The sequence below is a fragment of the Dermochelys coriacea genome, chromosome 1 (genome assembly GCF_009764565.3).
Source record: "Dermochelys coriacea isolate rDerCor1 chromosome 1, rDerCor1.pri.v4, whole genome shotgun sequence".
In the NCBI taxonomy this organism is placed as follows: Eukaryota; Metazoa; Chordata; order Testudines; family Dermochelyidae; genus Dermochelys; species Dermochelys coriacea.
In genome coordinates, this window is record NC_050068.2 from 210,886,760 (window position 1) to 210,914,479 (window position 27,720).

Here is a 27,720-nt window from a genome sequence, read left to right on the forward strand (position 1 = left end):
AAAGAAACTGCTTTGGACTGAGGAAGGATCCTGTCTGAAAGGAAGTCAGCCAGTAAGACTGCTGAAGCATGTGGTGAGAGAGACTTTTGCTTTCAATTCACTTAGCTTAAGTTGGGTATTAGTTGCATTTTACCTTTTATTTCTTTGTAACCAGTTCTAACTTTTATGCCTCATTATTTGTAATCACTTAAAATCTTTCTGTAGTTAACAAACTTGTTTTATTGTCTTATCTAAACCAGTGTGCTTGGACTCAAGTGTTTGGGAAACTCCATTTTAGATAACAGGATTCGTGCGTATCATTTTCTATTAATAAATGACAGACTTTATATGAGCTTGAGTTGTCCAGGAGAGGGCTGGGCAGTAAGAGACACACATTTCTGGGGGAAGTCTGGGACTGGGAATTTGCTAGTGTTGCCTCGAAGTGTATTAATGAGTGGCTGGCTATAGCACTCATACAGTATAACTGGAAGTAATTTACATGCTGGAGGCTGTGTGTGAGCAGACCAGGAGTGGTTGCTCTCACAGCAGTGTAAAGGGCATCCCAGGTTAGAGAACTGAAGGGACACAGCTGTTCAACAATCCATACTGTACCCTGAGTAATGGCACAGGATTGACCCAAATAACTACAGAATGGTTAGCGTGACAACAATCCCAAGAAAAATAATGGAAAAACTAAAAATAGGATTCTATTAATAAAGAATTAAAGGTTGGAAACATCATGAATGCCAGTCAAGATGATTTCATGGAAAACAGGTCTTGTCATGCAAATCTGATTTCATTCGTTGTGATTAAAAATGTGGTTCATAAAGGTAACTGCATATATGTATCAGACAGACTTTTGTATGGTGTTTAACTTAGTACAGCACAAAAACATTCTGATTAAAAATATATCACTATATATCATCACTAAAGCCTATGTTAAACTGGCTGACAGATCTCAAAAAGTAGTTGGCAGTGGGAAATCATCACTGAAGGGAAGTATTTCTAGTGGGGTTCCACAGGGATTGCTACTAGGCCAGATTTTCAGCAGTGATCTGGAAATATAAAAATCACTGTTTGCACAATTTGTTGATGACACAAAGATTTGCAGAATGAGGACAGCGCAGTTTGACAGAGCAATCTGAATTGCTTGATAAGATGGGCCCATTCAAACAAAATGTGTTTTAATACACCCAAATGCAAAATTACACATCTAGGAACAAGGAATGATTGCTCACACCTACAGCCTGTATCCTGGAAAGCAGGGGCAGTGGAAGGGATTTAGGTGTCATAACAGACAAGCATTCAAAAAGGACCAATATGATCCTTGGATATATAAACAGTGGAGTACTGAGCAGAAGTAAGGAGGTGATTTTACCCCTGTACACAGCATTAGTCAGACTGATACCAGAATACTGCATCCAGTTTTGGAGTCCATATTTTAAGGATGTGGAGAGACTGGACAGGGCATAGAGAAGAGCCACAAAAATGATTTCAGGGTTGTGGAGAATGCTTTACAGTAACAGGCCTAAAGAGCGCCATCTGTTTATCTTCCAGACAGAAGACTGAGAAGTGTCTTGATTTCAGTATTAAAGTATCTTCATGGGGAGAAAATACTGGGTACTAAAGGGGGTCTTTAATCTAGCAAAGAAAGGCATAACAAGAACTGCAGGCTAGAGCCTGAAGCTAGACTAATTTAAGTTAGAAATTAGGCACAATTTTTAACAGTGAGGGTAACTAGTGGAACAAACTACCAAGGGAAGTGGTGGATTCTCTACTTCTTCAAATCAAGCTTGGATGCCTCTCTGGAAGATAGGCTTTAGCCAAACACAAAAGTGAGTGAACTCCACAGAGGGGTAATTGGGTAAAATTTAATGGTCTGCAATATACAGATCAGACTAGATGACCTAATGGTTCCTTCCGACCTAAAATTTGATGGTACAATCCCACAGCCATTTGCAGGTACAATCCCACAGCCATTTGCAGCAATGCATGCATAGGAGCATAAGGACATAACGCTCACAACTCCAGCCCACTCATGCCCAGTACACAGAGGGAGGAGTATGTTCCTCTCTGTCAGAACTGTTCACACTCAAAGGCAGAGATGCACATTTATACAGCTGCTCACATAGATGTGCTGGTGCATACATGAAGGAACACACAATTCTCGCCCGCTTATCTTGAGCGTAGAGCCAGAAAGATGCTCATGCTCACACCAGCACCTCCATGACCCATTAAGCCTTTTACACCAATTTCTTTCTATACATTGTTGTAAAACACCCAACCTCCCCCAGTAATTTATACAGAAGCTTGGGATCTTGGGGTTTAATCTCAATAAATAATTTTTCCCCTGCTTCCTTGTTCTCTTTCTCCTGAGCCAGCCTTCATGATCCAATTAAAAGCCAGATAGATAGTTACATGATAATCCAGAAACCATATGGACCAAAAAAGGGGGTGTTGAAAAAAAAAAAAAACCTCAAAAGACAGAAAGAGAAGGGGGGGACACCACAAAGATTGAAAATAAAAATTTGCCTGGATAATGCATTTTATAAACACAGGGATAGAAACAGTTACAGCAAGAACAGAGCGGGGCAGGGGTAGGAAATAGATTTTTTTTTTAATAAATTCAAGGGGCTTTCAGTTTATTCTTGGCGGCTCCCCCTTCTCATTGGTTTGGTCTCTCCTTGTGGGGGTGTCTGTTCCCTTCCCTCAGTTGTCCACCGTCTAGGGAATCCATCTGGTCCTGGTTCTAAAAGAGGCCACAATTACCACGTGAGTCCAGCAAGAGGGAGCCTGGAAGAATGCCCACGGTGAGACACAAGCAGGAGGAATTAGCTTTTTCCTGCCTCCTGCTGGCTCCTTGAAGAAGCTGGTCTGTTCCGCCTCCTGCTTTGGGAACCAGAAGACTGCTGAAACTGAGGGGAGGACGGGTGAGGGTCAGAACCCCTGCCTCTCCTTCCTGGGAAGGGGACATGGGAAGGGTGGGCAATAAGCATGGTGGCAGTCTCTTAGCCTCTCACTGCTTTTTTGGTTTCCTGATGCTGCCTGCAGACTCTTTTTGGGGGATATGGAGACTAAGCTACTATTGCATTATCCACAAAGGGCAGGCCCAGCAGTGACCTGGAACCCACTCTCTTGGATCTTGGAGGGAGGGGGGTGTCTCTCTCCTACAGTTGGGTGGCAGACAGGGCAGCTGGACCACACACAGACCCTGCCTGTGTTCTCCAGAGGCGGACAAGAGAAATTGCAGCCCTCCCACATCCTCCAATAGCTTAGGCAATGTCTAGCCCAGGGAATACGCCTCACCTCCCCTTCCCCAAGAGTTCTCCCTTTCACCCTGGGGAATTATCCTAGCCTGGAGCTGTAGAAGTCACCCCTTCTCACTTTCACAAGTAGGAGAGGGGAATGAATGTTTTCCTTTAGCCACATAAGGAAATCCTAAAAAACCCCTCACTGTGAACCATGTCAGAACCTTCCATGCCCTGCTGCCAGCATGCATCCAAGTCCCTCTGCACACAAACAGCCTCTTTCCATCCCATCCCACCACATGTGGCCCAGAATGTGCCCCCTCCACCTGCTTTCAAGCCACATTTTAAAATTATACAGAGGCAAAAATTAGGCCTTTCTTTTGAGTGTGAACTCAGGGGCTTGTGTGTGAGAAGATGGCTCCCAGCACTGGAAAGGGGCTCTTGCAGGTGAGAGTATCCCCTCTTTGGAGCAGGCAGTTGCATAAGATGCCTGTGGAGACACTCCAGGGGCTGCCATTAACAGGGTACACTGCCAGGAGAGGCTGTTGCACAAGGAGAGGCCAGAGGCTGTTGCACAAGGAGAGGCCATTGCCCTTGGGCACAGGCTATGCACGAGAGGTTTTTTGCTCCCTGGGTCAAAGTCTCTCTTAGGAGCTGGAGAGATGCTCCACCTGGATGGTGCTGGTGCTGACAGTGAGGCAGATGTTCTTGTGGTGCTCTGAAGTCTTGTAAGGGGTCAGGTCAAAGGAGCAATGGGATGGAGGGTTGGGGGGGTTAGTGTCTCCAGAAGGGCCCCCCACTGCCCCACCACCCTGCGGCTGGAAGTGCTGCTGCTGGGAGGCCTGAACTTGGGCCTGCGCCACTTGCTGCTGTGGGTCAGGGATGTTGTGTTTCCGCATGTGCTTCATCAGGTACGTCTCCTGGGGAGAGGAGGAAGGGAGGAATCAGGGTGAGAGCGAGTCCTGAGAAAGCAGGCATCAGTGATCCACTGGGGACAGATCTTGAGACCTCTCCCACCCAGCACCTCCTCAGGGATGAGGACTAAATCTCTGCCCACTGGGGGGAGTACTTCCATGTCTACCCTGCCTTCAGTGATACTCACTGAGGTGTAGGCCCGGCTGCAGATGGAGCAGGTATAGACCTTGGCATGCTTCACTGTGTGCGTAGCCAGGTGAACTTCCAGCGAGGCAGCATCTGTGTATGCGCGGTGGCAATTGTGGCACTTGAACGGTTTGTCTTTGTTGTGCTGTCGCCTGTGGGACTGCAGAGGGGTGGAAGAAGGAGGGAGAGAGTGTGGGGGGAGGGGAATTGGATGTTAGAGCTGAAGATGCCACTTCATGATCTACTCCCTCTCAGGCCACAGGCCTCCTTGTTCCCAGTATAACCAAGCGATTGGGCTCTGGGCTTGTTCCTTGAGGAGAAGCTCTCAGTTCTTGTCCCCCACCATCCCAGTCTCCCTCCTGCTGGTTCATTGGCAGTATGTGAAGAGGGGAATCTCCCAATCCTCAACAGGCTCCAACCTTATCCCTCTCCTCTGTCCTTCCCTACTCCCATCCCCTTCCTCTCAACTCCTTTCTTACATCCTACGTTGCTGTCCTAGGCTCTCACCGCTCCTGACTCACTTTAGCCCTATATACCGAACAACTCTTCCACAGCCCTTTTATTCCTTGCCCTCTTTGCTATTTAGTGTCGCCTACAACCTCCCTTAACATGTTGCTCACCCCCTCTTCCATGGCACTAAAGAAGCCAACAGTCCAGCCCACGACCAGTGACATCTCTGATTCCTCTGGTCCCCCAGCTCTTCTCTTTTCCCTCCACACCATGGGCAGAGAAGACTGCCCAAGAGCTACCAGCTCTTGTGACTTTACCACAAGTTTCATGATATCTGGTGTTTTCCTGAGATCCCCAGCTCTAGAGTATCATAGGAAAGAAAAGGTTGAACATGTGACCTCAAAAGCCAAACAGAAAATGAAAAGAACCCAACATTTTTCAAAATCTCGTAATATTATGGGGCTTGAGTTGTTTTTTGGGGTGGCAATGCTGCAAGTCTCCTCCTCTGCTGCAACTCCACCACACCTGGAGCAGCCTCCCTGGATTTCTCTGCTCTCCGCCCCTGCAGCCCTGTGTGCTCCCTCTACTGGGGCTTGGGGTGAACTCACCCCCTTACCTGCAGGTTGGAGAGCTGGGTGAAAGCCTTTTCACAGCCTGGGTGGGCACATTTGTAGGGTCGGTCCCCAGTGTGGATACTGTCAGGGAGGAAGAGCACAAATGGGAAGCAGTGAACAGGAAGTCGAAATGGATCCCCATGGCCTGATGCCCTGACAAGATCCCATAGCCACTCAAGCAGGGATGGGTGCGATGCTACCCACAGACACTATTCTAACCTCACTGAGACAAGGGGGCCCTGCTCTGCTCCTATGCCCAGCTAGAAGAGAAAATGGGGAGATTATCTAGGATCAGGCTGGGTACAGAGGATGACAAGGACAGAAGTGACAGGCCAGCTTGGTATCTGTAGCAGTGCCAGGAGAAGTGGCTGCATGTCCAGGTTCTCTGTCCCCAGCATAGGCGTCCACATGACTAAGGTGCATCTCTCTGCCCCACAAAGTGCCAAGAGACATACTCCTGCTCAGGGTGCACACACAATCTCTGCCTCTCAGGGTGATATCTGTGTCTCTGTGCCCCCTGCAATGCCAGGGAAAGCTTCCACACACTCAGTCTCAGTGCCCAACCCCCGTAGTGCCATGCTGGGATCCCTCATGACCAATGTCTCTCTCTCTGTGCCCCCCACGGTGCAAGACCAAGGATCCCCCAAGGCCAGAATGTGCCCACCTCTGCCCTGACGTGGTCAGTGTCTCCTGCGCAGCCTCCACTCCATCCTCTCTCTGGTGGGCCGCGTCCTCCTGGGGGTGCAGCCTGCCGCATCCCCTGCCCGCCCCCCGCATGCTCGGCGCGCGTACTCCACAGGTGCATGCCGGCGGTGGGGGGGCCGGGCCGGGCCAGGGCCAGGCCCCAGCCTCTTGTGGCCCTTACCGTGTGTGCTGCTGCAGGTGGGAGAGCTGGCGGAAGGCCTTCTGGCAGTAGCGGCAGCTGTAGGGCTTGGCCCCCGAGTGGATGCGGAGGTGCTGGGCCAGGTAGGACGTGTTGGCGAAGCTCTTGGAGCAGTGAGGACACTTGTGCGGCTTGACAATCGCTGTGTGAAGCTTGGAGTGGATCCTGCCGAAGAGGAGGAGGAGCAGCAGCAGTTGGACACGACCACCATCTGGCTAGTGTGGATGGAAGGAGGGCACGAAGGGGGTGGGACAGCACCACGCTACCTGGCTACACATAGGAACTCCAGACGTGGACTGAATCCACATACCCCCAGGGTGTACAAAACCAAGGCCTGTCTGCACCAGGGGGCCAGAGAGAGGAGCTGGACAGTCTTGACTGAGGGGCATTGGCAGAACTGTGTGTGCGAAGCCCAGGACTGGAATAGCAGAGGGGTAGCAAGACAGGTGGTGGTACAGGTAGAGCTATGTTGGGAGCGAGGGGGAAGTGGATAGCCCTATACCTACTCAAGACTCCCACTGATAACGTCAGGCTAGGGTTCACAGGAAGTATCACCTCTCTTTAGACGCCCCTAAAAACAGGCTGTCCTGGCCTTCACTATGGCAACAGGTCCCATATGTTTGGGAGCACCACTACAGATCTGGTGTGTGGAGGAGGCACCCAGCCTATGGGAAACAGTGACTGCCGAGCCTAGTGTGTTTGCAGCATGCTGGGATGACGGCAACATGCAGTGCACAAGGCCCCAGCCTTCTCCACCCTTACCGTGTGTGCTGCTGCAGGTGGGAGAGCTGGCGGAAGGCCTTCTGGCAGTAGCTGCACGTGTAGGGCTTGGCCCCTGAGTGGATGCGAATGTGCTGGGCCAGGTAGGAGCTGTTGGCGAAGCTCTTGGAGCAGTGAGGACACTTGTGTGGCTTTGTCTCCGTATGAGACTTGGAGTGGATCTGCATCTCCGACTTGGAATAGAACGTCAGCGAACACATCCGGCACCTGGGACCGGGATGAGGGGAAGAGAGAGTGTCATATGGTGCAGGCCCCAACATGTACCAAAATTAAACAGGTGGAGTCCTCACTACCAGAGGCTTAATGTCCCAGAGAAGGGAGGGGTAGTCCTTCTGTGTCTCTGGGGAGACCCCACCTGGGAGACCGTGCTCAGCTGTGGGCCCCTTAATCTCAGAAAGAGAGAGACAGATTCGGGGAGATCAGAGAAGAGCCACAGACACACTCCAGGGACCAGGCTGGTCAAGTTCTTGAGGGCGTCAGAGCTAAATCCACTTAGCTTGGTGAAGAGATGAGAAATGGGAGACAAGACAGCACCCTAGAAAGGGCATAAGCAGATAGGTATGATGGGAGTAGAAATAAAAATTCCCAGACAAAAAACTTTGTTCATCAATCATTTATTTGTTCGGGGGTGAAAAAAGGACAGAAAACCTGGGATTTCCAGGTTAAGGTTCCACTTCACAATAAAAGCTGACAAGCAAGCGTTGGAACGTCTGCAAAAGCAGTTAAGATCACCACCACCGTAACTCTGCTCCCTCTTTGGAGAAGATATTGTACTTGTACAGTTTGGATAGAATATTGAAAATGAGAAGTACAGAGAATGCTTTTATAAGTGGTTTCACATGTGCCCTGAATACCAAACATGATGCTTCATCACCTCAACACTTATATTGTTTCCATAGCCTTGCCATATTTCATTATATTGCTTTAGGAGTTTGGACACATTAGTGCTTTATTCAGATGTATATCTGGTGCCACACGGGCTCTTTAAACAGGGAAAAATGATTGACCTCTGTCTGCTATTTATCAGTAACTGAAAAAGAAACTTTTTTTCCCAAGGATTGCACATGACTCCAAGACACCATTTGTCTAATAGTGTCTAAAAGTTTTATTGATTGCAATGAAAAGGTAAAGCTGTCTAAGTCTCTGGCTACTCTTCGGGGTGCCACTACATGGATAGAGTTATGTTTGTTATGGCCTTAACTATTCATTTGCAGACTTTTCAATATTTTGTGGGGTTTTTAGCAAAATGAAACATGCCCACAGAATGTGCACTTGGAACTTCCAGGCTAATGTTTGAAAAAATTAAAAGGCCACCTAAAGGATTTTTGACTAATCCAAAGATTATTCCAACTTTCACTCCAGATTGATGATTTTTTTTTTTTTGGTCTGGGAATTTCCTTAAGTATTTAAAAATGTTTAAGAATTGCTTGGTGACAGGAGTCCCAGTAGATACTGGGAGTCAGCAGGAATTAGAACCCACTCTTCTCAGACATCCCCTTAAATTCAGATATGGCTTTTCCCTCTCCACAAAGAGATCCCTTCCCCTCCATGTGTTTGTGTCTACCCCCCCACACACATACACACACCATGGCTATTCACATTGCAGCTATGTGACAGTTTTGAAATATGCATCAATTTGATTAGTATATGCATGCAGAAATACATTTATCCAACACTTACCTGACACCTCCATAGATCCTATCCAGCCATGCCCTTATTCCAAGTCCAGTTGCTGGAATCCCATCTCCCTGATGCAGATACCTACCACTGCTCAGAGCTCCTTCCTCCCGCACCATTCATTAACTCCTTTTTTCAGTCATTCCCACATTCATCTTCCCCTGCTTCTCATCCAACCTTTTTCCCGGATCCTAGTATAATGTATGCATCCAAATAATGCACTCATCCAAATAATGCACTGACACCGCACTCGGCTATTTAACTCGCATGCTGAGTGCACCATTATCTTTTCAAGTAAAGTTAAATATCTCCTCAGACAATCATAGGCATCAGTGCTCTCCAGGACCAACAGCGTGGAAGATGTTTTGGATCCTCACATCTTCAAAACAGCTTAATGTTGACATTCAAAAGAAGCATTAGAATGATTTCCAAGAACCAAAAGCTCATTTATTAACCCAAATGTTTTATCCAATTTACCCCCAAACTTTCCAAAGAGTTTCAACCCTGGACTTAGATACAGCATGTGAAATTTTGGGTCAATTTTTACCTCATACTTTCAGGACGGCTGACCACATCCTTGAGAGCAGAGATGCTGAAAGGAACATCTACTTGAACACAAGCTCCCAATGCAATGCTGTGGCTAGGAGGGCTAATGTAACCAGAGGCTGTACAAGTTATCAGACAGATGTGCTGAATACTGGGTAAAAGTAAATATTACCTCCATACAGCATTGGTGAGACTGTTACTGGAATATCATGTCAGATCATGGTATACACACTTCAAAAATGATGTTGAAAAAACTGGACAGGGCTCAGAGAAGGCCTATAAGAATGATTCACGGTTTGGAAAACCTGTTTGCCTGAGAGACTGAAGAAGTCCAATGTATTAGCTTGTTTCAAAGCTTAGGCAAAGAGGTGATTTGATCACTGTCTCTACCTATCTACCTGGGGGAGAAAATATCCAATAGTAGAGGACCCTTTAATGTAGAAGACAAGGGCATAATGAGACCCCATGGCTGGAAGTAGAAGGCAGAAAAATTCAAACTGGAAATAAGAAATTTTCAACAGCAAGGGTATTTTACCATTGAAACAACTTACTAAAGCATGTGGTAGATATTCCATCATTTGGAATCTAAGTCACGACTGGAGGACAGATTTTTAGGTGTGCTTAGCGCCCTTTTGAAAATCCATCCCTAGATATCTTTCTAACAGATCTGTTCCAGTTTAAACATAAATTATTGGATTTGATGCAGGAGGTCTGACTCTACGATCACAACAGTCCCTTTAGGTCTTAAAAAAAAAATCAATCAATATTGTCACAGTATGAAATCTAAATAGCACCATTCACTGCATTCCCTTTAGCAACTAATTTTGTAATGCTATAAAAAAAAGCCAACAAGTTGGTCTGCCAGGGTTCTCCTGACATACAGGGAATATAAACACTCCTCTTCCCTGCTCCAAAGTGGCTTCAGGTAAAACGCAGGCACATAAATTGGCTAGTTGATATGGAAGGATGACACTATCTTTGGGATGAATCTCAATGAGGACACAGGTAAACCTTGTCCTTAAAGGATATAGTATAGAGAGGCCGAGACAAAGGCAACACAGCTGTCCTGCTCTTCTGGCCAAGGTGACAGCAACCGAAATGCCACCTTTGTTGATAGATGTAGCAGAGAGCAAGTAGCCAAAAGATCAAACAAGGGACCAATAAGTCTTGATAACACTAAGTTTAGATTGCACAGAGGAACATGGTCTTGCACCTGAGGATATCATTTGATTAGGCCTTTCAAAAACCTTATGGACACGTCATTAAAGAAAATACAGCAATTATCCACCTTTGGGTCGAAGGCTGAAACAGCTGCCATGTGTACTTTGATCAAATTAACAGCCAACAGCTGGTGTTTCAGGTACAATGAGTAGTCCAGAATATGTTGAACCAAAGAACGGGACAGTGACATCACATACTGGTGAGATGCATGCAAAACATGCAAAAAAGTCTCCACTTAGAAAGATAAGTAGCTCTTGTAAAACGCCACCTACTATTTAGCAGGATCTCTTAAATCTCTTTCAAGCAAGACTGCTCTCTACTATCTAGCTAGGAGCATCCATACAGTTAAATGAATGGATTGTAGACTCAGATGGACTAGGCAACCGTGATCTTGGGAGATTAGGTCCAAGCGTGGTGGAAGCGAGATTGGAGGATTCAGACAATGCCAGGAGAGTGGAGAACCAGTGTTGGGAGTCCCACTCTGGGGATACAAGTTAGACTCTTGCCTCGTCCTGTCTTGTCTTATCTTTAGTAAATACCATGTGAATACGCAGGATTGGCGGAAAAGCACAGAGAAGCCTGCCTGACCACTGCAGCAAAAACATGTCTGTTGGGGAACTGCAGGGAACAGAACTGTTGACTCTTTCTGTTGGTTCTTGATGCAAATACGCCTAGCAAGAGAAACCCACCGTGATGGAAGATGCATCTAGCCATATCTGGATGAAGAGACCACTTGTGGTAACTTGTAAATGATTAACTTAGGCAGTCTGCTAAATTATTTTGGCCCCCCGCCAGGAGGCGAGAAGCTTCTATATCTGTCGAGTTGGCAATGCAGAGCTCCTAAAGCAGAGCTGCCTCTTGACAGAGTAGAGAACAGAGGACTCCTCCCTGCATGTTGAGGTAGAACATTGCCGCTGTGTTGTCTGTGATGACTAACAGGCCGTTTCCTTTGATAGGTGGCAGAAACACTTGGTATGCTGGTCTGACAGCTTTCAGATCTCTGATACTGATGTGTAAAGTGAAAAGGAGTACTTGTGGCACCTTAGAGACTAACAAATTTATTAGAGCATAAGCTTTCGTGAGCTACAGCTCACTTCATCGGATGCATTTGGTGGGAAAAAAAAAATTCCAAAATTGCATTTTCCACCAAATGCATCCGATGAAGTGAGCTGTAGCTCACGAAAGCTTATGCTCTAATAAATTTGTTAGTCTCTAAGGTGCCACAAGTACTCCTTTTCTTTTTGCGAATACAGACTACCACGGCTGCTACTCTGAAACCTGATGTGTAAAGGTAAGTCCTCTGGGGACCATAAACCCAGAGTCTGTAGAGAACCCTGATGGGCCTCCCCAGCCAAGGGCACGTGAGTTGTGGGCCAGCAAAGGGAACTTATCCACCAATCTAGGAAGGCAAGGACATAGGAAGGCACCCTCACCAGAGTCTAGATGACAGCTCAGCAAAAAGATTGATGTCAGCCCACCCCGTAGAATTCTAGGGCGCAGTTTGGCGTATCGAACCACGTAAATGCAGGAGGGTGTATGCCTCAGGAGCTTCAAATGGTTTCATGCTGCTGTGACTGGATGAGCTTCCATGTCTATAACAATTGATCAAATTGCCTGAAACCTTTAATCTGGAAGAAAAGCTCTGTCTTGAGTAGAGTCCAGTACAGCCCCTATAAAACTGTATCCTCTGGACTAGGGTGAGAAGATACTTGTTGGCATTGACTAGCAGTCCCAGAGCACTGAATATTGACTGGATGAGCTATACACTGCACTGTACCTGCAGTCTGGATCAGCCCTTGACAAGTCAGTCGTCTAGGTAAGGGTAAATGAACTCCCGATTTTCTGAGGAACGCAGCTACTACTGCCGTAACTTTTGTAAGACTCAGGGAGCTGGTGACAGACCATATGGTAGTATGGTGAACTGGTAATGATTCTGATTTACCAGAAATCTGAGGTACTTCCTGTGAGCGTGGTTGACTGCCACATGAAAGCAGACATCCTTAAAATTGAGGGCAGCATACCAATCTCCTCCCTGAATTGTGGGGGCAACAGAAGCTAAAGTAACCATGCAACACCATCACTTTAAATAATTTGTTAAGTAGATGTAGAACTAAAATTGGTCTGAGAACCAGCTTGCCATCCCTTTGCTTTTGGGATTAGAAAATAGAAGGACTAAAACCCCACCCCTCTGAGACACTGTAGAACTCCTCTAAGGCCCCCACCGAAGGAGAGATTGTACCTCCTGGAAGAGTTCCTTGTGAGAGTGGTCCCTGAAGGGGAACGGGGACAGAGGGATTGAAACAAGCTGGAAGGTACAGACCACCTCCACAGCACTCAAGACACACTGGTCCGAAGAAATTTGGGACCAAGCACCAAGGAAGTGGGACAGAGTGATTGCAAAAGTGGGGAAATTTGGATCTGGAGAGATGGAGACTGGTATGGTAACCTTGACTGGTCCACCAAAATGACTGTTTGGCACCTTCTGGATGTCTTGAAGGGCCTGGAGCTGGAGCCAACGCAGCAGGAAGGGGAGACCTGCACCTATGACCCCTGGACTTCTTTTTTTGATAGGTCCTACCAGAGGTGTGTGTGCTCAAGCCGACAGTGCTTTTTGACTGGAGAAGGAGTGTACAAACTTGGACTTTAAGGTGGTCCTTCAGCCCATGGAACTTGCTGTCCACCTGGTCTGAGAACAGAGAAAGATTCTCAAAAGGCAAGTCTTTAATAGTATTCTGGACTTTGCTGGGAAGACCAGAAGACTGTAACCAAAAGGGATCTCCCTCGTGGCAACCGCAGAAGCCATGGTTCTAGATGCTGAGAATGCTGCGTCCAGTCCAGCGTGCAGCAGTGTTCTCACTAAAAGCCTGCCCTCATTCACCAAGGAAGAGAATTCCTGCCTAGCATTCTCAGGAAACAGTTCTTTGAACCTCTCCATAAAGCCCCAGAAATTAAAATCATACCACCCCAGCAGAGCTTGTTGGTTAGCAATTCAAATATGCAATGCCTCAGCTGAATAAATCTTCCTCCAAAAAAAGTCCAATCTCTTTGTGTCCTTTGATTTTGGAGGAAGAGGGACGACGGGACACAGTCAGATGTCCTGTTACACACACTTATTAGCTGCTGTAACGACTAATGACCCTGAAGGTGGGTGGGAGTAAAGATATTCAAAGCCCTGGAAAGGCACATAGGACTTTCACTCTGCCTGCTTTGAGGTGGGAGGCAATGAAGGGTCTACCACAGAGCCTTCATAGGCTCCAGTATTGCCTCATTAACTAGCATTGCTACTCTAGAGGGACCTGTCCCTAATAAAATGTCAGACGTGAGGACTCCCTGACTTTCTCAAACATGAATGCCCAAAGTCTGAAGCCACCCTCTAATGATTCCCAATAAGCTTGAAAGTCACCAGGAGTGGGTGAAGTTGCCTCTGTGGAAACTGCCTCGTCCAAAGAGCACGAGGAGGAAGCCAACACTGGAGGGGGCTGAATTTCTTCCACAGGCTGTTCCTCTACTTCCAGTGCCGCCTCTTGATGCTCAGTACCAGGCCTGGTACTGGACACTGAAAATGGAGCAACTCAGTGTGAGGACACCACCTGCCTAGATGAGGGCACGGAGTAGGCATGACGAGGGGAGGATCTAGAAACTGGTGTGGGAAATCCCAGAGGTTCCAAAAAGGCCACTGATATGGGGCTGGACCCCAGTGACCTCCTGACATGATTTCCATGGTCGCTCCCATCATGGGGTCACAATGGTAGGCAGAAAGAGGATCTCAGAGGGGACTGGTGGGTTCTGCTCTGGGGTTGTGAGATGTAAGATCCAACCTCTGAGCTGATGACAAAGTTTCCCCTTCCTCTGACCATGGAGGGGCTGCTCCAGTTGGTGCTGGGGACCAGCACCGAGAATCTGGTGATGGGTGAAGTGTCACCATCATTGCTGGCTTCCCCTTAGACGGTACTACTGGGCTGACTGTCTAGGAATTAGGCAGCTGGCATAAATCTTGCAAATTTCACTGTTGGTGCTGGTACCAGACAGGACAACAGTGCTGGGAGATCCAACTCCTGCACCACCAGCAGCATCAGCTCCAAGAGGCAGAGCAAATTCTTTGCCACAGTAAATGCCTCTGGTGTAGCCAGCATGGAGATTGTACCTTGCTGTGGTGCCGCTGAAATTGATGATGGGCTCAAAGGCTTAGGCATTGACTTAGAGGGGGAGTGCTTAGATTTCAGATGCACTCCATTCAATTTGTTCTCTTACCAGACTTGGAGGGTGGAGATCTTCTCCTGGTCAGAGCCTCTTTGGAAGACTTATTTCTTCTTCGGTATGTGTGAAGAAGATCAGTCCCAGGACTCTGACAATGCTGCAGGCTTGCTGCTCACTGAAGCTGCAGCACTCAGCACCAAACTGGACTGGGCAGCTCTGATGGTGGTCTGAATGCTACCTCCCTAAACTTTTTCATTCTAGGTTTGAATTCCTGTTCTTTCATGTATGCTTCGCCCATGCACTTAAGACAACTACTGTACAGGTCGCTCACTGGCATAGGCTTTGAGCAAGAAGCACACTGCTTGAAGCCCAGGGACCAGGGCACAGAGAAATCCATTCTGGCAATGAACAGGGGCTCCAACAACTGTCAAGGGCAGTAAGAAGGAACTGAGAGAGGATATGGGTAGCTCTGCCCTTTATACCTGCACACACTTATGTGTGGCAGCAGTAGGTGCTTGAGCTGCCTTATCGGTTAAAAAAAAGTTTGATGGCCATGTGCTGTGTGCACAGACACCAAGAACGGGATGCACATATACAATCACTGGAAAAAACTCTTTTTCCATTATAAGAGTCTCTACCACTCAGACAAAATGAAACTGATCAACTGGAAATTTTGTATATATGATCCTTGGTTAGAAGGCAAGTTTGTGGGGACATTGTAAAGAGTTAATTAGTTTAAGAAATAGGATGTTTTTTACTTTAGGAAAAGTTTTCACAAATATTTTTGCACCAAATATTGTTCATCAGAGCAGTGTGGCCTAGAAACTCATTTAGTTTGTTCTGCTTTCCTCACCAAGGCCCAGGGCCTTAAAGGAGTTGGCTTTTAGTTCTTGTACAGTGGCTTTTCATCTATAAATTTAGGAAAGCTTTACAGAAAGATCAGTATCATCCTCATCATATAGAAACTGAGGAACTTAGAGTTGAATGAAGTGACTTGCCCAAAATTACACAGCAAGTCAGCAGTGGAGCTGCCAAAACTCCCAGTCATGGACCTGGACCAACATATCTCTTATAGTCAGAGTATGTTGCAACACCTCAAGTAAAGGTTGCTGAAGGGATCTCCTTTAATTTTTCCATTATTTATAACTTTGTCAAATGCTCACCTTAAAGCCAGAAATTCTCCAGGTCGGTCTACCCAAGAGAGTATTTAAAAAAAAAAAAAAAAAAAAAAAAGTCAGACCAAAAATGATTTTGCCATATTTTCAGAATAAAATCATTTAAAAAAAATAATACGATTTATTTAACAAGCCTTTCTGGAACTTGATGGGGGGGGGGGGGGGGGTAGAAACTTGATGCTGACGAAAGAGATAATCCTTAGATCACATGGCCTTTTGGTGTTTGGGTGAAAATCTGTATGCATTTAGCAGTTATAACCGTCTAAAGATAGTATTTCATCCATGCTATATTTAAAATAATTCCTGGGTGTTTTTGTAAACAACCGTTTCCCCACTATTCTAATAGTATCACACATGGGGGTATAAATTTCGTATGGAATTCTAGATTGTACTAAAAGATTTGGGGAATTCTGCAAGAAGGCAGTAATCCATATTCCAGATAGCTTCATATTACATGGGAACAGGAATTGTCAATGCATAAGATCAATGGCCCACCTAAACCAGTATCCTGTAGCCAACAGCCACCAGATGCTTTAGAGGGAGATGCAAGCAGCCACCAAGTGGACAATTATGGAATAACCTGCCCAAGGGGGAAGTTTCTTCCAAATTCCAAAACAGTGGTTTGGTTTATGCCTGAAGCAAGAGGAGTTATCTACCTTTAAAAGAAATTTGTATTTATTATATACACACAATCAATCAGTGGAACTTATCCTATTGAGACTAAGAGCTTAGCTGGATTCAAAATAGGTTATTTATATGGATAATGAGAAAATTCAAGTTACTTTAAGGTAGGAAAATAAATTTCCTTTATAATTTTTGAATTTGCTGCCTCTCAATTTCATTGAAGGTCTCCTTGCCCTTGTATTATGAGAAAAGTTTAATAAGGGCATCTTAACCAACCTTTTGTCTACTCCATTCATTAGTTTGTATTCTTCTCACTCATCTGCTCTCTCAACTGAACAGTCCCAATCTCCCCAAACCTCTAATCATTTTCACTCCTTCTCTCTGAGCCACCACCACTATTTTGGTATATGCTTCTTGAGAGGGAGGCCCAGAAATTGCAAGTGAAGTCATTTATACAATGACATCATAATATTCCCAGAATTATCTCTCATCCCACCGTATGTGTGTTCTAACAGTTTTGTTTTTCTTAACTGGTGCTGCACACTGTAAAGTTTCAATGAAAATTTATTCTCAGTAGAGCCCAGGATTTTTTCCTGATTGGTTAGAGTTAATATAGTTCCCAGCATGTCAAAGGAGTTCAAATTACTCCTTCTGGTGTGCATTACCACCATGTATTTGTCAACAATGAATTTCATTTGAAATATAATTTTTCTTTTTAAAAATAACCTTGGAAAGTAAAAAAACACTACACAGAAGTGCTCACAACTCGGTAATGCCAAAGTTAAGGATGGATGTGCAATCTTAACTCTGTCCCCATAAATCTGGGTGATTGTGACACTATCTTCAAGAACACATCACATTTACATCCACGAGACCCCTGCTTCATCTGGTGCCCAGAGACAGTACTTTTGCCTCCTCACTGTTCATTTAACAGTTCCTCTGCCTCACTCATTGGGCACTGTTTAACTGTATGAGGCAAGAGGCCTGCAGAAACACAACCAGGTAATAATGACCTATTGTAATACAGATATGCAAGGATTTTGATTCAAGTTCTTAACCATACGATGTATCATATTTAGTTATTAAATCCAGTTTTTACATGATTCCAAATGTCCCTCTGGGTCTGGTATGGGGTTTAGGAAGTCAGCATGGTCCAGCAGACAAAAGAAGAGCTTGAGTCAAGATTTCATATACATAATAGTACTTTATGAGGAGGACAAAAGAGCACCGCAGACTAAAAACAGTATCTGAAAGCCAGACAACTTGGAGGTTACTCTAAGCACAAAATTGGAAAGAGGGGAAATGCAAAAATCAAAGTAGCTTAAGCAACTTTAATGTCTCCCAAGCCACCTGTCATTCAAACTGAAGACTGAATTTTATGCCTGCACGTGGCAGGGCATGTATATTATCTGTGTTCTTAATTACACTATTCAACCTATCAAATCTATATGTGCCACCTACACCCACCTATCCATCCCCTATCCAGTCCTCTTATCACCCGAGTGACTTGACAAGACCAGACAATAACCTACATCACCTTCCTCACAAGACAGCAACATTGCCTGCTTTCTGTAAACACACCAGTGACCTGCCCAACACCTATGCTGGCTTCTCACTACTGAGCAGTCACATCAGTTACTGAAAACTTCGAACACATTAACACTTTTCTGTTTGCTTTTGGTTGGACTCCCTGGGAATACAGATACCTTAAAATAGGTGCATCATCCTGGTCCAACTAGATACATCCTGCTACACAACGTCAGGAGAATGTGAGCTAACATATCTAGCTTAGTTAAGGAGGCTATAGGTTTCTGAAAGTCCTCAGACGAAGCCTCCAACTACAGCAGTCATCAGCTTACAGCAATACATCAATGCTAATCACAGAAATCTACTAGGCTCAATAATTCCATTTGTTTGCAAGTGGTGAATGAGGAGGCTCCATGACTGCAGAATTTAAGCTCTCAGATATTTAACTTTTTAAATAATTATGTGTTGTACCTGTCACCCTAGCACCAGAGTTCTGTATAAAAACTGCCTCAATCACCATCTAATCTTACATATTGTGACTCAACTTACTAATGTAGTGTCACTTTCCTGAGACTCCAGACAACTGGTTCTGGTCACTGCTGCTATACAGAGCTTTGCTAAGTAGCAGTACAATCAAATGAAATCAATCGCCACTCTTGTCAGCTCAGGACTGTTATTCAGAACCTAGCCTGTGACACTGAACCTTATGAATATGTCAATTTCACATTTCCGGATTGCATGGGAAAGCTCTGGGAGAGGCCTCTTACCTATAAGGTGCGCACACCTAAATTACATGGCAAAGACCTTAATTTTCTAACATTCTGCAGCTTTTCGTATTGACATCACATAGATGTCAGCAGCAGAAGCTGTAGGGCTTTGGCAGCTAGTGTTTTTAGGACGCAGAAAACTGTGGGAAGCAGCCTGGCTTTCCTGAACTCAGGTGGAAGTTCATACACTTTTAAGGCCAGGAGAGACCATTAGATCACCCCCACTGTTAGAAAACTGTGCCAAACAAATTCAGTTTCTTGTCAGATTTAAAAGATCTTTAGTGCTCAGTATATTTTCCCATAATGATCAAATTACCTCTACATTTTATTTTGGTTAAGCTAAACGGATTGAGCTCTTTAAGTCTCTCACCATAACAGATTTTTTCCATCCCTCAAATAATTTTTGTGGCCTTCCTCCAAACACCCCTTTCAAAGTGTAGATGTCAGAAATGGATGCACTATTCCAGGATCAGTCTCATCAATTCCATAGACAGAAGTAAAACCACCTCGCTACTCCTGCTCATACATACAAGGATCAGGGCCACACTTTTGCATTGGGAGCTCCTGTTAAGTAATTTGTCCACTATGACACAATCCTTTAGAGAGTCACTGCTTTTGGTGATACAGTCCTCCATTCTGTAGGTATGGCCTGCATTTTTGATTCCTAGATATATAACTTGGCATTGGGTCTACTAAAATCAATTTTATTTGAATGGGCCCAGCTTACCAAGTGATCCATATTGTTCTGTATGACTGCAATATCCTCATTATCTACTACTCCATCAATCTGTGTCATCTGTAAATTTTATCAGCAATAATTTTATATTTACTTTCCAGATCATTGATGAAAATATTGAATAGTCCTGAACCTAGATCTGATCCCTGCAGAACACCACTAGAAACATCTCTATTAGATGAGGATTCCCCACTGACCACTGTTTTTTAAAATCCATCAGTTCACCAATTCTTTATCCATTTAACGTGTACTCTGTTATTGTACTGTACTAGATTTTTAATCAGAATGTCATGCAGTATCAAGTTGGGGCTTTCAGTACTGGAAGCTGGATACCTCTCTTCAGGCAGAGGCAATAACGACTCATTAACCTACTGCTGATGTGGAACTAGACATTAACCAGTACACTAATTACATACAAAAAAATACATTTAAAAAAGAGAGACTGGAAAGTCAAGCACTTGCAAGTTAGGAAATGTCAGAATTAAGGAGGCCTGTGCAACAAGTTTCATTGATAGAAATAACAGCATTCATACATAATAGACTTGGCACCACATGACATTTTGATTAAAGAAACTAAACAATATAAAACCAGCATGGCACACATTAAATGGATTAAACTTGGTTAAATGATAGGTCTGAAAAAGTAACTGCAAACAGGGAATCCATCATCAAACCAGTAGACTTCTAGTGGGGTCCTCTGAAAAAGTAACTGCAAACAGGGAATCCATCATCAAACCAGTAGACTTCTAGTGGGGTCCCACAAGGATCAGTTCCTGGCCTTATGCTATTTAACATTTTTATCAATGACTTAGAAGAAAACAAAATCATCACTGATAAACACAGGTTTCAGAGTAGCAGCCGTGTTAGTCTGTATTCGCAAAAAGAAAAGGAGTACTTGTGGCACCTTAGAGACTAACAAATTTATTAGAGCATAAGCTTTCGTGAGCTACAGCTCACTTCATCGGATGCATTTGGTGGCATCCGATGAAGTGAGCTGTAGCTCACGAAAGCTTATGCTCTAATAAATTTGTTAGTCTCTAAGGTGCCACAAGTACTCCTTTTCTTATCACTGATAAAGTTTGCAGATGATGCATATACATTGGGGGAGTGGTAAATGACGAAGAGGACAAGTCACTGATACAGAGCAATCTGGATCACTTGGTAAACTGGGCGCAATCAAACACTGAGTTTTCCTATGGCTAAATGTAAATATATACAGCTAGGAACAAAGAATATAGGCCATACTTACACAATGGGGGACTCTATCTTGGGAAACAGTGACTCTAGAAAAGATTTGGGGATCATGGTGGCTAATCAGTGGAACATGAACTCCCAGTGCAGCACTGTGGCCAAAAGAGGCTAATGCCATCCTTGGATGCATAAAGAGGGGGAATCTCAAGTAGAAGTAGACAGATTATTTTACCCCTGTATTTGGCATTGATGTAAACACTGTTTGAATACTGTGTGCAGTTCTGGTGTCTACAATTCAAGGATGGTAATAAATTTGGGAGGGTTCAAAGAAGAACCACAAGAATGATTAAAGGATTAGAAAACCTGCCTTCTAGTGATAGATTCAAGAAGCTCAACCTAGTTAGCTTAACAAAGAGAAGGCTACTGTGTGACTTGGTTATAAGTACCTACATGGGGACCAAATATTTAATAATGAACTTCAATTTAGCAGAGAAAAGTATATAACATGAGCCAATAGCTGCACGTTGACGCTAGACAAATTCAGACTGGAAATAAGAAGTAAATTTATAATAGTCAGGGTAATTAACCTCTGGAACAAGTTACCAAGGGTCATAATGGATTCTCCATCACTGATCATTTTTAAATCCAGATTGGATGTTTTTTGTAAAAGATCTGCTCTAGGAATTATTTTGGGGAACTTCTATGGCCTGTGTTATACAGGAGATCAGACTAGATGATTATAATAGTTCCTTCTAGCTTTAGGTTGTATTAATCTTAATTTGTCCCCCTTGTGCAAATGCATTATGATAAAGTCTTTAATTCCATTGTCACATATTTCCACAGGACCATTACCTCATTCAAGGTAGAGGGTGAACAGTGATCACCATTCTGTTTTGTCCTCATTGTTTAATGTGTGGCCCTTTACTGCACACCATTAAAATTCTGCTCTTAAAACAGAATTATTAATTTCCTCATAAGCTTTTCCATGGCGCTCATCACGATAGTATTTAAGTGCTTCACAAACATTAATGAATATATTTTCACAACACTGCTCTCAGGTGAGGTATTATCCCCATTCTATGGAGCTGAGGCACAGAGGTAAAGGTCAAAAGTGTCCACTAATTAAGAGGCACCAAACTGAAACGCCATGGGCCTGATTTCTACAGAATACTTAGCATTATGTATATTCAATGCATAGCTTCCATTGATCTCAGTTGCAGCTAGGAATGCTCAGTTCTTCTGCAAATGAGACCCCAGGGTCTCACATTTGGCACTCAGAAAATGAGGAACACACAATCAATCACCACCTGGGAAGGGTTTGGTGTAACTTGATGGAACTCTGTAGAATCCAGTACTCTAGGGCAGTATTCAATTGCCTTAACCATAAGACCATCTTCTTTCTTCCAGCAGCCCCCCGTCTCATTCACTAGAGATCTTCCAACTTTCGCAACAAACGAGATGGGGTCCTACAGACAAAAGGGAACTTCTCTACACTACGGTTGCCAGAATTAAGGTTGCCTGTGTATTTTTAATATTCTAGTCTTGACTTTGCAATGCTAACGTTCTTTTAACGTTATGTGTATGTGTGTGCGCGCACGCGCGCGCATATGTATAAAAATTTCCTTGGTTTCTTAAAAAGCAAACTGAAAAAAACCACAAGAATTCCACTCTATGGCATACTGTGGACATCTATGTCAGTCATTAGATCGACTGCACAGACCTCTGCTACTTGAACTAATGGAGTAACTGAGAGCAAGAGCAGGTTGCTCCAAGTAATTCAGATTGCTCTGTAAGGACTAACACTAACGGGGGATGAGACATTCTGCCAGTGGGTTTCACAGGTATTTGCTGACAGCAGAGGAATGGTGAGACTCAGGAATTTTGGGTTCCATTCCAGGAGAACTCTCCTGTCGACATAGCGCTGTCTACACAGGGGGCTAGGTTGGTATAACCGTGTCACTCAGGGGTGTGGATTTTTCACACCCCTGAGCGATCAAGTTATATCAGTACAAGTCTGTAGTGTAGACCAGACCTGAGGAACTATCCCAGATTCAGGTGTCAATAGAGGAGGTTTTGGAACAAACTGATAAACTAAACAGTAATAAGTCACCAGGACCAGATGGTATTCACCCAAGAGTTCTGAAGGAACTCAAATATGAAATTGCACAACTACTAACTGTGGTATGTCATTTAAATCACCTTTTGTACTACTTGACTGGAGGAGAATTAACGTGACATCAAATTTTAAAAAAGGCTAAAGAGGGGATCCTGGCAATTACAGGCTGGTAAGCCTAACTTCAGTACCAGGCAAATTGGTTGAAACTATAGTAAAGAACAGAATTTTCCAACACATAGCTGAACATGATTTGTTGGAGAAGAGTCAACATGGCTTTTGTAAAGGGAAATCATGCCTCACAAATCTATTGAATTCTTTGAGAGGGTCAACAAACATGTGGACAAAGGTGATCCAGTGGATATAGTATACCTGGACTTTCAGAACGCCTTTGACAAGGTCTCCCACCAAAGGCTATTAAGCAAAGTAAGTAGTCATGGAATAAAAGGGAAGGTCCTCTCCTGGATCAGTAACTGGTTAAAAGACAGGAAACAAATGGAAGGAACAAATGGTCAGTTTTCAGAATGGAGAGAGGTAAACAGCGGTACCCCCAGGGATCTGAACTGGGATCAGTACTATTCAACATATTCATAATGATCTGGAAAAAGGGGTAAAAGAGAGGTGGCAAAATTTGCAGATGATACAAAATTACTCAAGCTAGTTAAGTCCAAAACGGACCGGAAAAGTTACAAAAGGATCTCACAAAACTGGGTGACTGAGCTACTTGAAATTGGCAGATGAAATTCAGTGTTGATAAATGAAAATAATGCACATTGGAAAACATAATTCCTACTATATATACAAAATGATGGGATCTAAATTAACTGTTATCACTCAAAAAAAGATCTTGGAGACATTCTGGATAATTCTCTGAAAACATCTGCTCAGTGTGCAGCAGTCGTCAAAAAAAGCTAACAGAATGTTAGGAATCATAAGGAAAGGGATAGATAAGACAGAAAATATAATAATGACACTGTATAAATCCATGGTATGCCCACACTTTGAAAACTGCATGTAGTTCTGGTTGCCCCATCTCAAATAAGATATACTGGAATTGCAAAAAGGACAGAGAAGGGCAACAAAAATGATTAGGGGTATAAAACACCTTCCATGAGAAAAAATTAAAAAGATTAGGATTTCTCAGCTTAGAAAAGAGATGACTAAGTGGGGATATGCTAGATGTCTATAAAATCATGAATGGTGTGGAGTAATTGAATAGGGAAGTGCTATTTACCCCTTCACATAACATAACAGCCAGGGGTCACTCAATGAAATTAATAGGCAACAGGTTAAAACAAACAAAAGGAAGCACTTCTTCACACAACACACCAATGTAGAACTCATTGCCAGGGGATGTTGTGAAGACAAAAATTGTAATGGGGTTCAAAAAATAACTAGATAAATTCAGGGCGAATAGGTCTCTCAATGGTTGTAAACCAAGATGGTCAGGAATATAATTCAATGCTCTGGGTGTCCCTAAACCTCTGACTGCCAGAAGCTGGGACTGAACAACAGGGGATGGATCAATCAATAAATTGCCCTGTTCTGTTCATTCCTCTGAAGCCTCTGACATTGGTCACTGTCGGAGGACAGGATACTGGGCTAATTGGACCATTGTTCTGACTCAGTATGGCCATTCTTATGTTCTTATGAGAGTGTCCGCACCAAATTAGGATTTAAATTGTTTCCATAATTCTGTGGATTGCATTTGAGTAAACATCAGTTGAGAAACTAACTGGTTTTTAAACAAAGTTTATCATTTCCTTGTATTTTTAGCTGACTGCAGTTCCAGGCCCCAGGATTTCCTCTCCAGCCTTTCTGATGCTCCCCAATTATCTTCATCCCAACACTGGAAGAGAGGAGAACTGACAGAGAAAGTCCTTTGTCAAGCAGAGCTCCATTTCTGATGAACATGCATGGGTAGCCAGATGAGGAGTTCTGCAACAACCAGCCAATGGAAGTTCATTGGGTTGTGACTCTAGACCCTCTGATCAAACAAGTAAAAGCCTTGGGGTGGGGACAGAAGAAATGGAACTTGGGGTTCGAGGTGGCACAGAGAAGCTGGCAAGCATGAAGTCCTGTATGACTATTGTACCTGAGCCCGTGACTCCTCTGCCCTGCGCTCTCCTTTTTCCTGGACCCTGGACTCCCCTAGCCACTCACAGTTCTCCCTCCATCCCCCAGAGTCAATCTGCTCCTGTGCCCCCATTTCTCTGTGCTCCTTACTCTGTCCCCCCATCTCAGTTTTCCCAGCATATCTCCTGCTTTCCAGTCACCCACCTCCCCCAGCCCTAAGAAAGCTGTTGATCCAAGAGCAATGGAAGGTAGGGGAACTGGGGAACCAGTGAAATGGCAGTAGGAGGTACAGGAGCCCAAGGCAGGCAGCAGTGGGAAGGCTTCTTTGTCCCCCACTCTTTTCTCCCATCTTCAAAAAAATCACAATCAAAGAGCTATTCCATATAGTAAACTGGCTAATCATCCTGGTCTACACAATCCAGACATCAGAACCAAACACCACATGCAAAGAGCTTTCATTTTATTTTAGAGGAAAAATGAGCCACATAGAAGAAGGGTTTGCCAAGGCAGAGAACTAAACTGGACCAGACAGCAGTAACTGCCTCACCAGCGCTGCCAGAGCTGTGCCATATCACACGCCAGGAAACTCAGAAGCTCCGAGAAACATTTCAGCCACCATCTGTGAACAGATCCACATCCCAGTGTAATGAAAGCCCATGAGTGAATATAAGATGTCCTTCCTAACAGAAATCATTACCGCCTCCTTCAGAAAAGTGAACCCCTCAATCTCCCTGAAAAACACAGTAATTTCTGTCTGATCAAAAAAGCCAACCCTGGGTGCAGAAATTCATCTACTATCCAGTTTCAAACCTCTCATTCCTAAACAAAGTTGTGATAACCAAGACACTCACATCCCGGATGTTTTGCTATGCAGACTAGGGAACCGCATGAGAAACCCCTAGAGGCACCAAATAATCACCTCCTCACGACAATGGAAAGAAGGCACAGCTACCTCTTGGCCCCCCTGCTAACTTCAACAATTGATCACAAGGTGCTGTTGACTGCGTACATAACACAGCTAGAACACAAAGTACAGCTTTACAATGGTTCTTGTAATTCGACTCCAACAGGCCCCCAAGTAGTCATGGACAACAGCTCCTCTTTCCCCAGTAGCCACAAGGATCTATGCTGTCCTCCCTCCCCTTTAACAGCTACGACAGACCATTTAAAGATGTGGTGAGAAGCAACATGCTCCACTGAACTCCACAACCAGCTATCCAGCTCATCTCCCACAAACACAGCCATCACATCACAAGGATGTTACAACGCTGAGAAATCAGCACAGAGCTGAAGTAACAGTTGGCTGACACTGCACTCAGGCAAGACTGAAGTGACGCTATTCAGAAAGGAAGAAATTTCAAAGAACTGGTTTAGACATTGTCCTCTATCTCAGCAGGCATTCCCCAGCAGCACAATACAAACCCTCAGGGTTCACTGGACTCATCAGTAGCCCTAGATGAGCAGTTAGTGCCAATACCAAGATGATCCTTCCACCCTCAGCTTGCTGAAAACTCCTCCCTTTCCTCCCAGAGGACGATTTAGCCTCAGAGGAGCCTCACATTCATCATCTCCAGACCGAGTTTCTATAACTTGCTGGGTGAAGGCTGTCCACTCCTCCGTGGGCTGATGTGCTGTGAGTACATCACCTCTAAGCTATGTTTCCGCCACAGGCTCCAGCCTATTTCAGTTGCGACTTCAGGGCTTAGTCTCTATCTTCTTCAGTGAGTTAGAAGCTAGGTATTATCAGCAACCTGCACAGCAATGCATCTCAGAAAGGCTAGGAAGAAACACATGGAAGCCAAACATTTAAGCCACTTCAGAGCAGGGGGTTGCAGTTATAGAATGAGCTCCTAGATAGCAGACTGATCTAGTTTAATCCTCCTCAGAGCACCTAGCCAAACTCTCAACAATGAAACATTTCTACCAGAATCAGTGTTTTTATGAAACCACCACCACACATGTACTCCACACCCCAAGCAAAGCTTCCTCCAACCAGGAAAGGGAAAGAGTAGACACTTCATGGAGACCACTAGGAATCTCATCAGGCAGAGGTAATTTATGTAACAAGCACTTTGATACTATAGCAATGAGCACTACAGAAACCCCACTAAAGCAAGGAACAGAACCCAGGAGTCCTCAATGAATGAGCCACTTGGAAAGTTCCAGCTTGAAAAGTTTGGCCATGTTTTCACTATGTCATTTTTACAGAGGGAAAAGTTACATTTTTTCCTTCTCTTCCACAGCTCAAATAGAAGATAAGATTTTGCTCAAAATTTCAAAATAAATAAATCTACCTTTGGGCTGAGAGTAAGCATGGAAGATGGCAGCAAAGAGACTGCAAAAGGGGGCAGAGGTACTACCTGATCACCGATGAACCTCACCTCCATTTCCCTCTCCCCTTGCACAAGTGCTCGAGGAAGGGCTGTTCGGGACATGGGGGAGGAGGCAGGTTCCACACCCATAAAAATTTCCCCATTGTAGAGTTCAGTTTGGTTACTGGTACCTGGTTACGAATTCATTTTCCTTTGTTCCAAACATTGGCCCATGAGGGAAAAGCCCAAACTTTGCACTGAGGTTTTTGCAGAGTCATTCTACCTGCTGAGAGGCATTTTTCAGACTTACTAACAAATGGGGCTATAATTAAAGTCCCGGTGTACCTTTAATTCTAGTGTTCACTGCCAAGTGCATCCTTTATAAATATAGCTTCAACAGTTTAACTAGCAACTCAGAATGTATGATGTTTGAGTCACAGAGTTGTGGTCGATGCCCAAAATAAATGGTGGAGCTGCAAGTAGCAAACTCCGCAAGACCTCCT

General features: G+C 44.4%; 1 protein-coding gene across 10 annotated transcripts in view; it reads right to left on the reverse strand.

The window, feature by feature from the left end:
* Positions 1-1,836: 1,836 nt before the first annotated feature.
* The window catches only part of ZNF384 (zinc finger protein 384), a 32,795-nt gene continuing 6,911 nt past the window's right edge, over positions 1,837-27,720 (reverse strand). For 7 of the 10 annotated variants that reach the window (XM_043501217.1, XM_038422478.2, XM_038422459.2 and 4 more), the window contains 5 exons: positions 7,038-7,262; positions 6,258-6,440; positions 5,395-5,473; positions 4,330-4,488; positions 1,837-4,147 (listed from right to left, as the gene is read on the reverse strand). In XM_043501217.1, coding sequence (XP_043357152.1) covers positions 3,875-4,147; positions 4,330-4,488; positions 5,395-5,473; positions 6,258-6,440; positions 7,038-7,262 — 919 coding nt within the window. In that variant the 3' untranslated portion in view covers positions 1,837-3,874. The remainder of the gene's footprint in view (positions 4,148-4,329; positions 4,489-5,394; positions 5,474-6,257; positions 6,441-7,037; positions 7,263-27,720) is intronic. The other 3 variants (XM_038422522.1, XM_038422469.2, XM_038422531.2) reach the window with 1 other exon arrangement.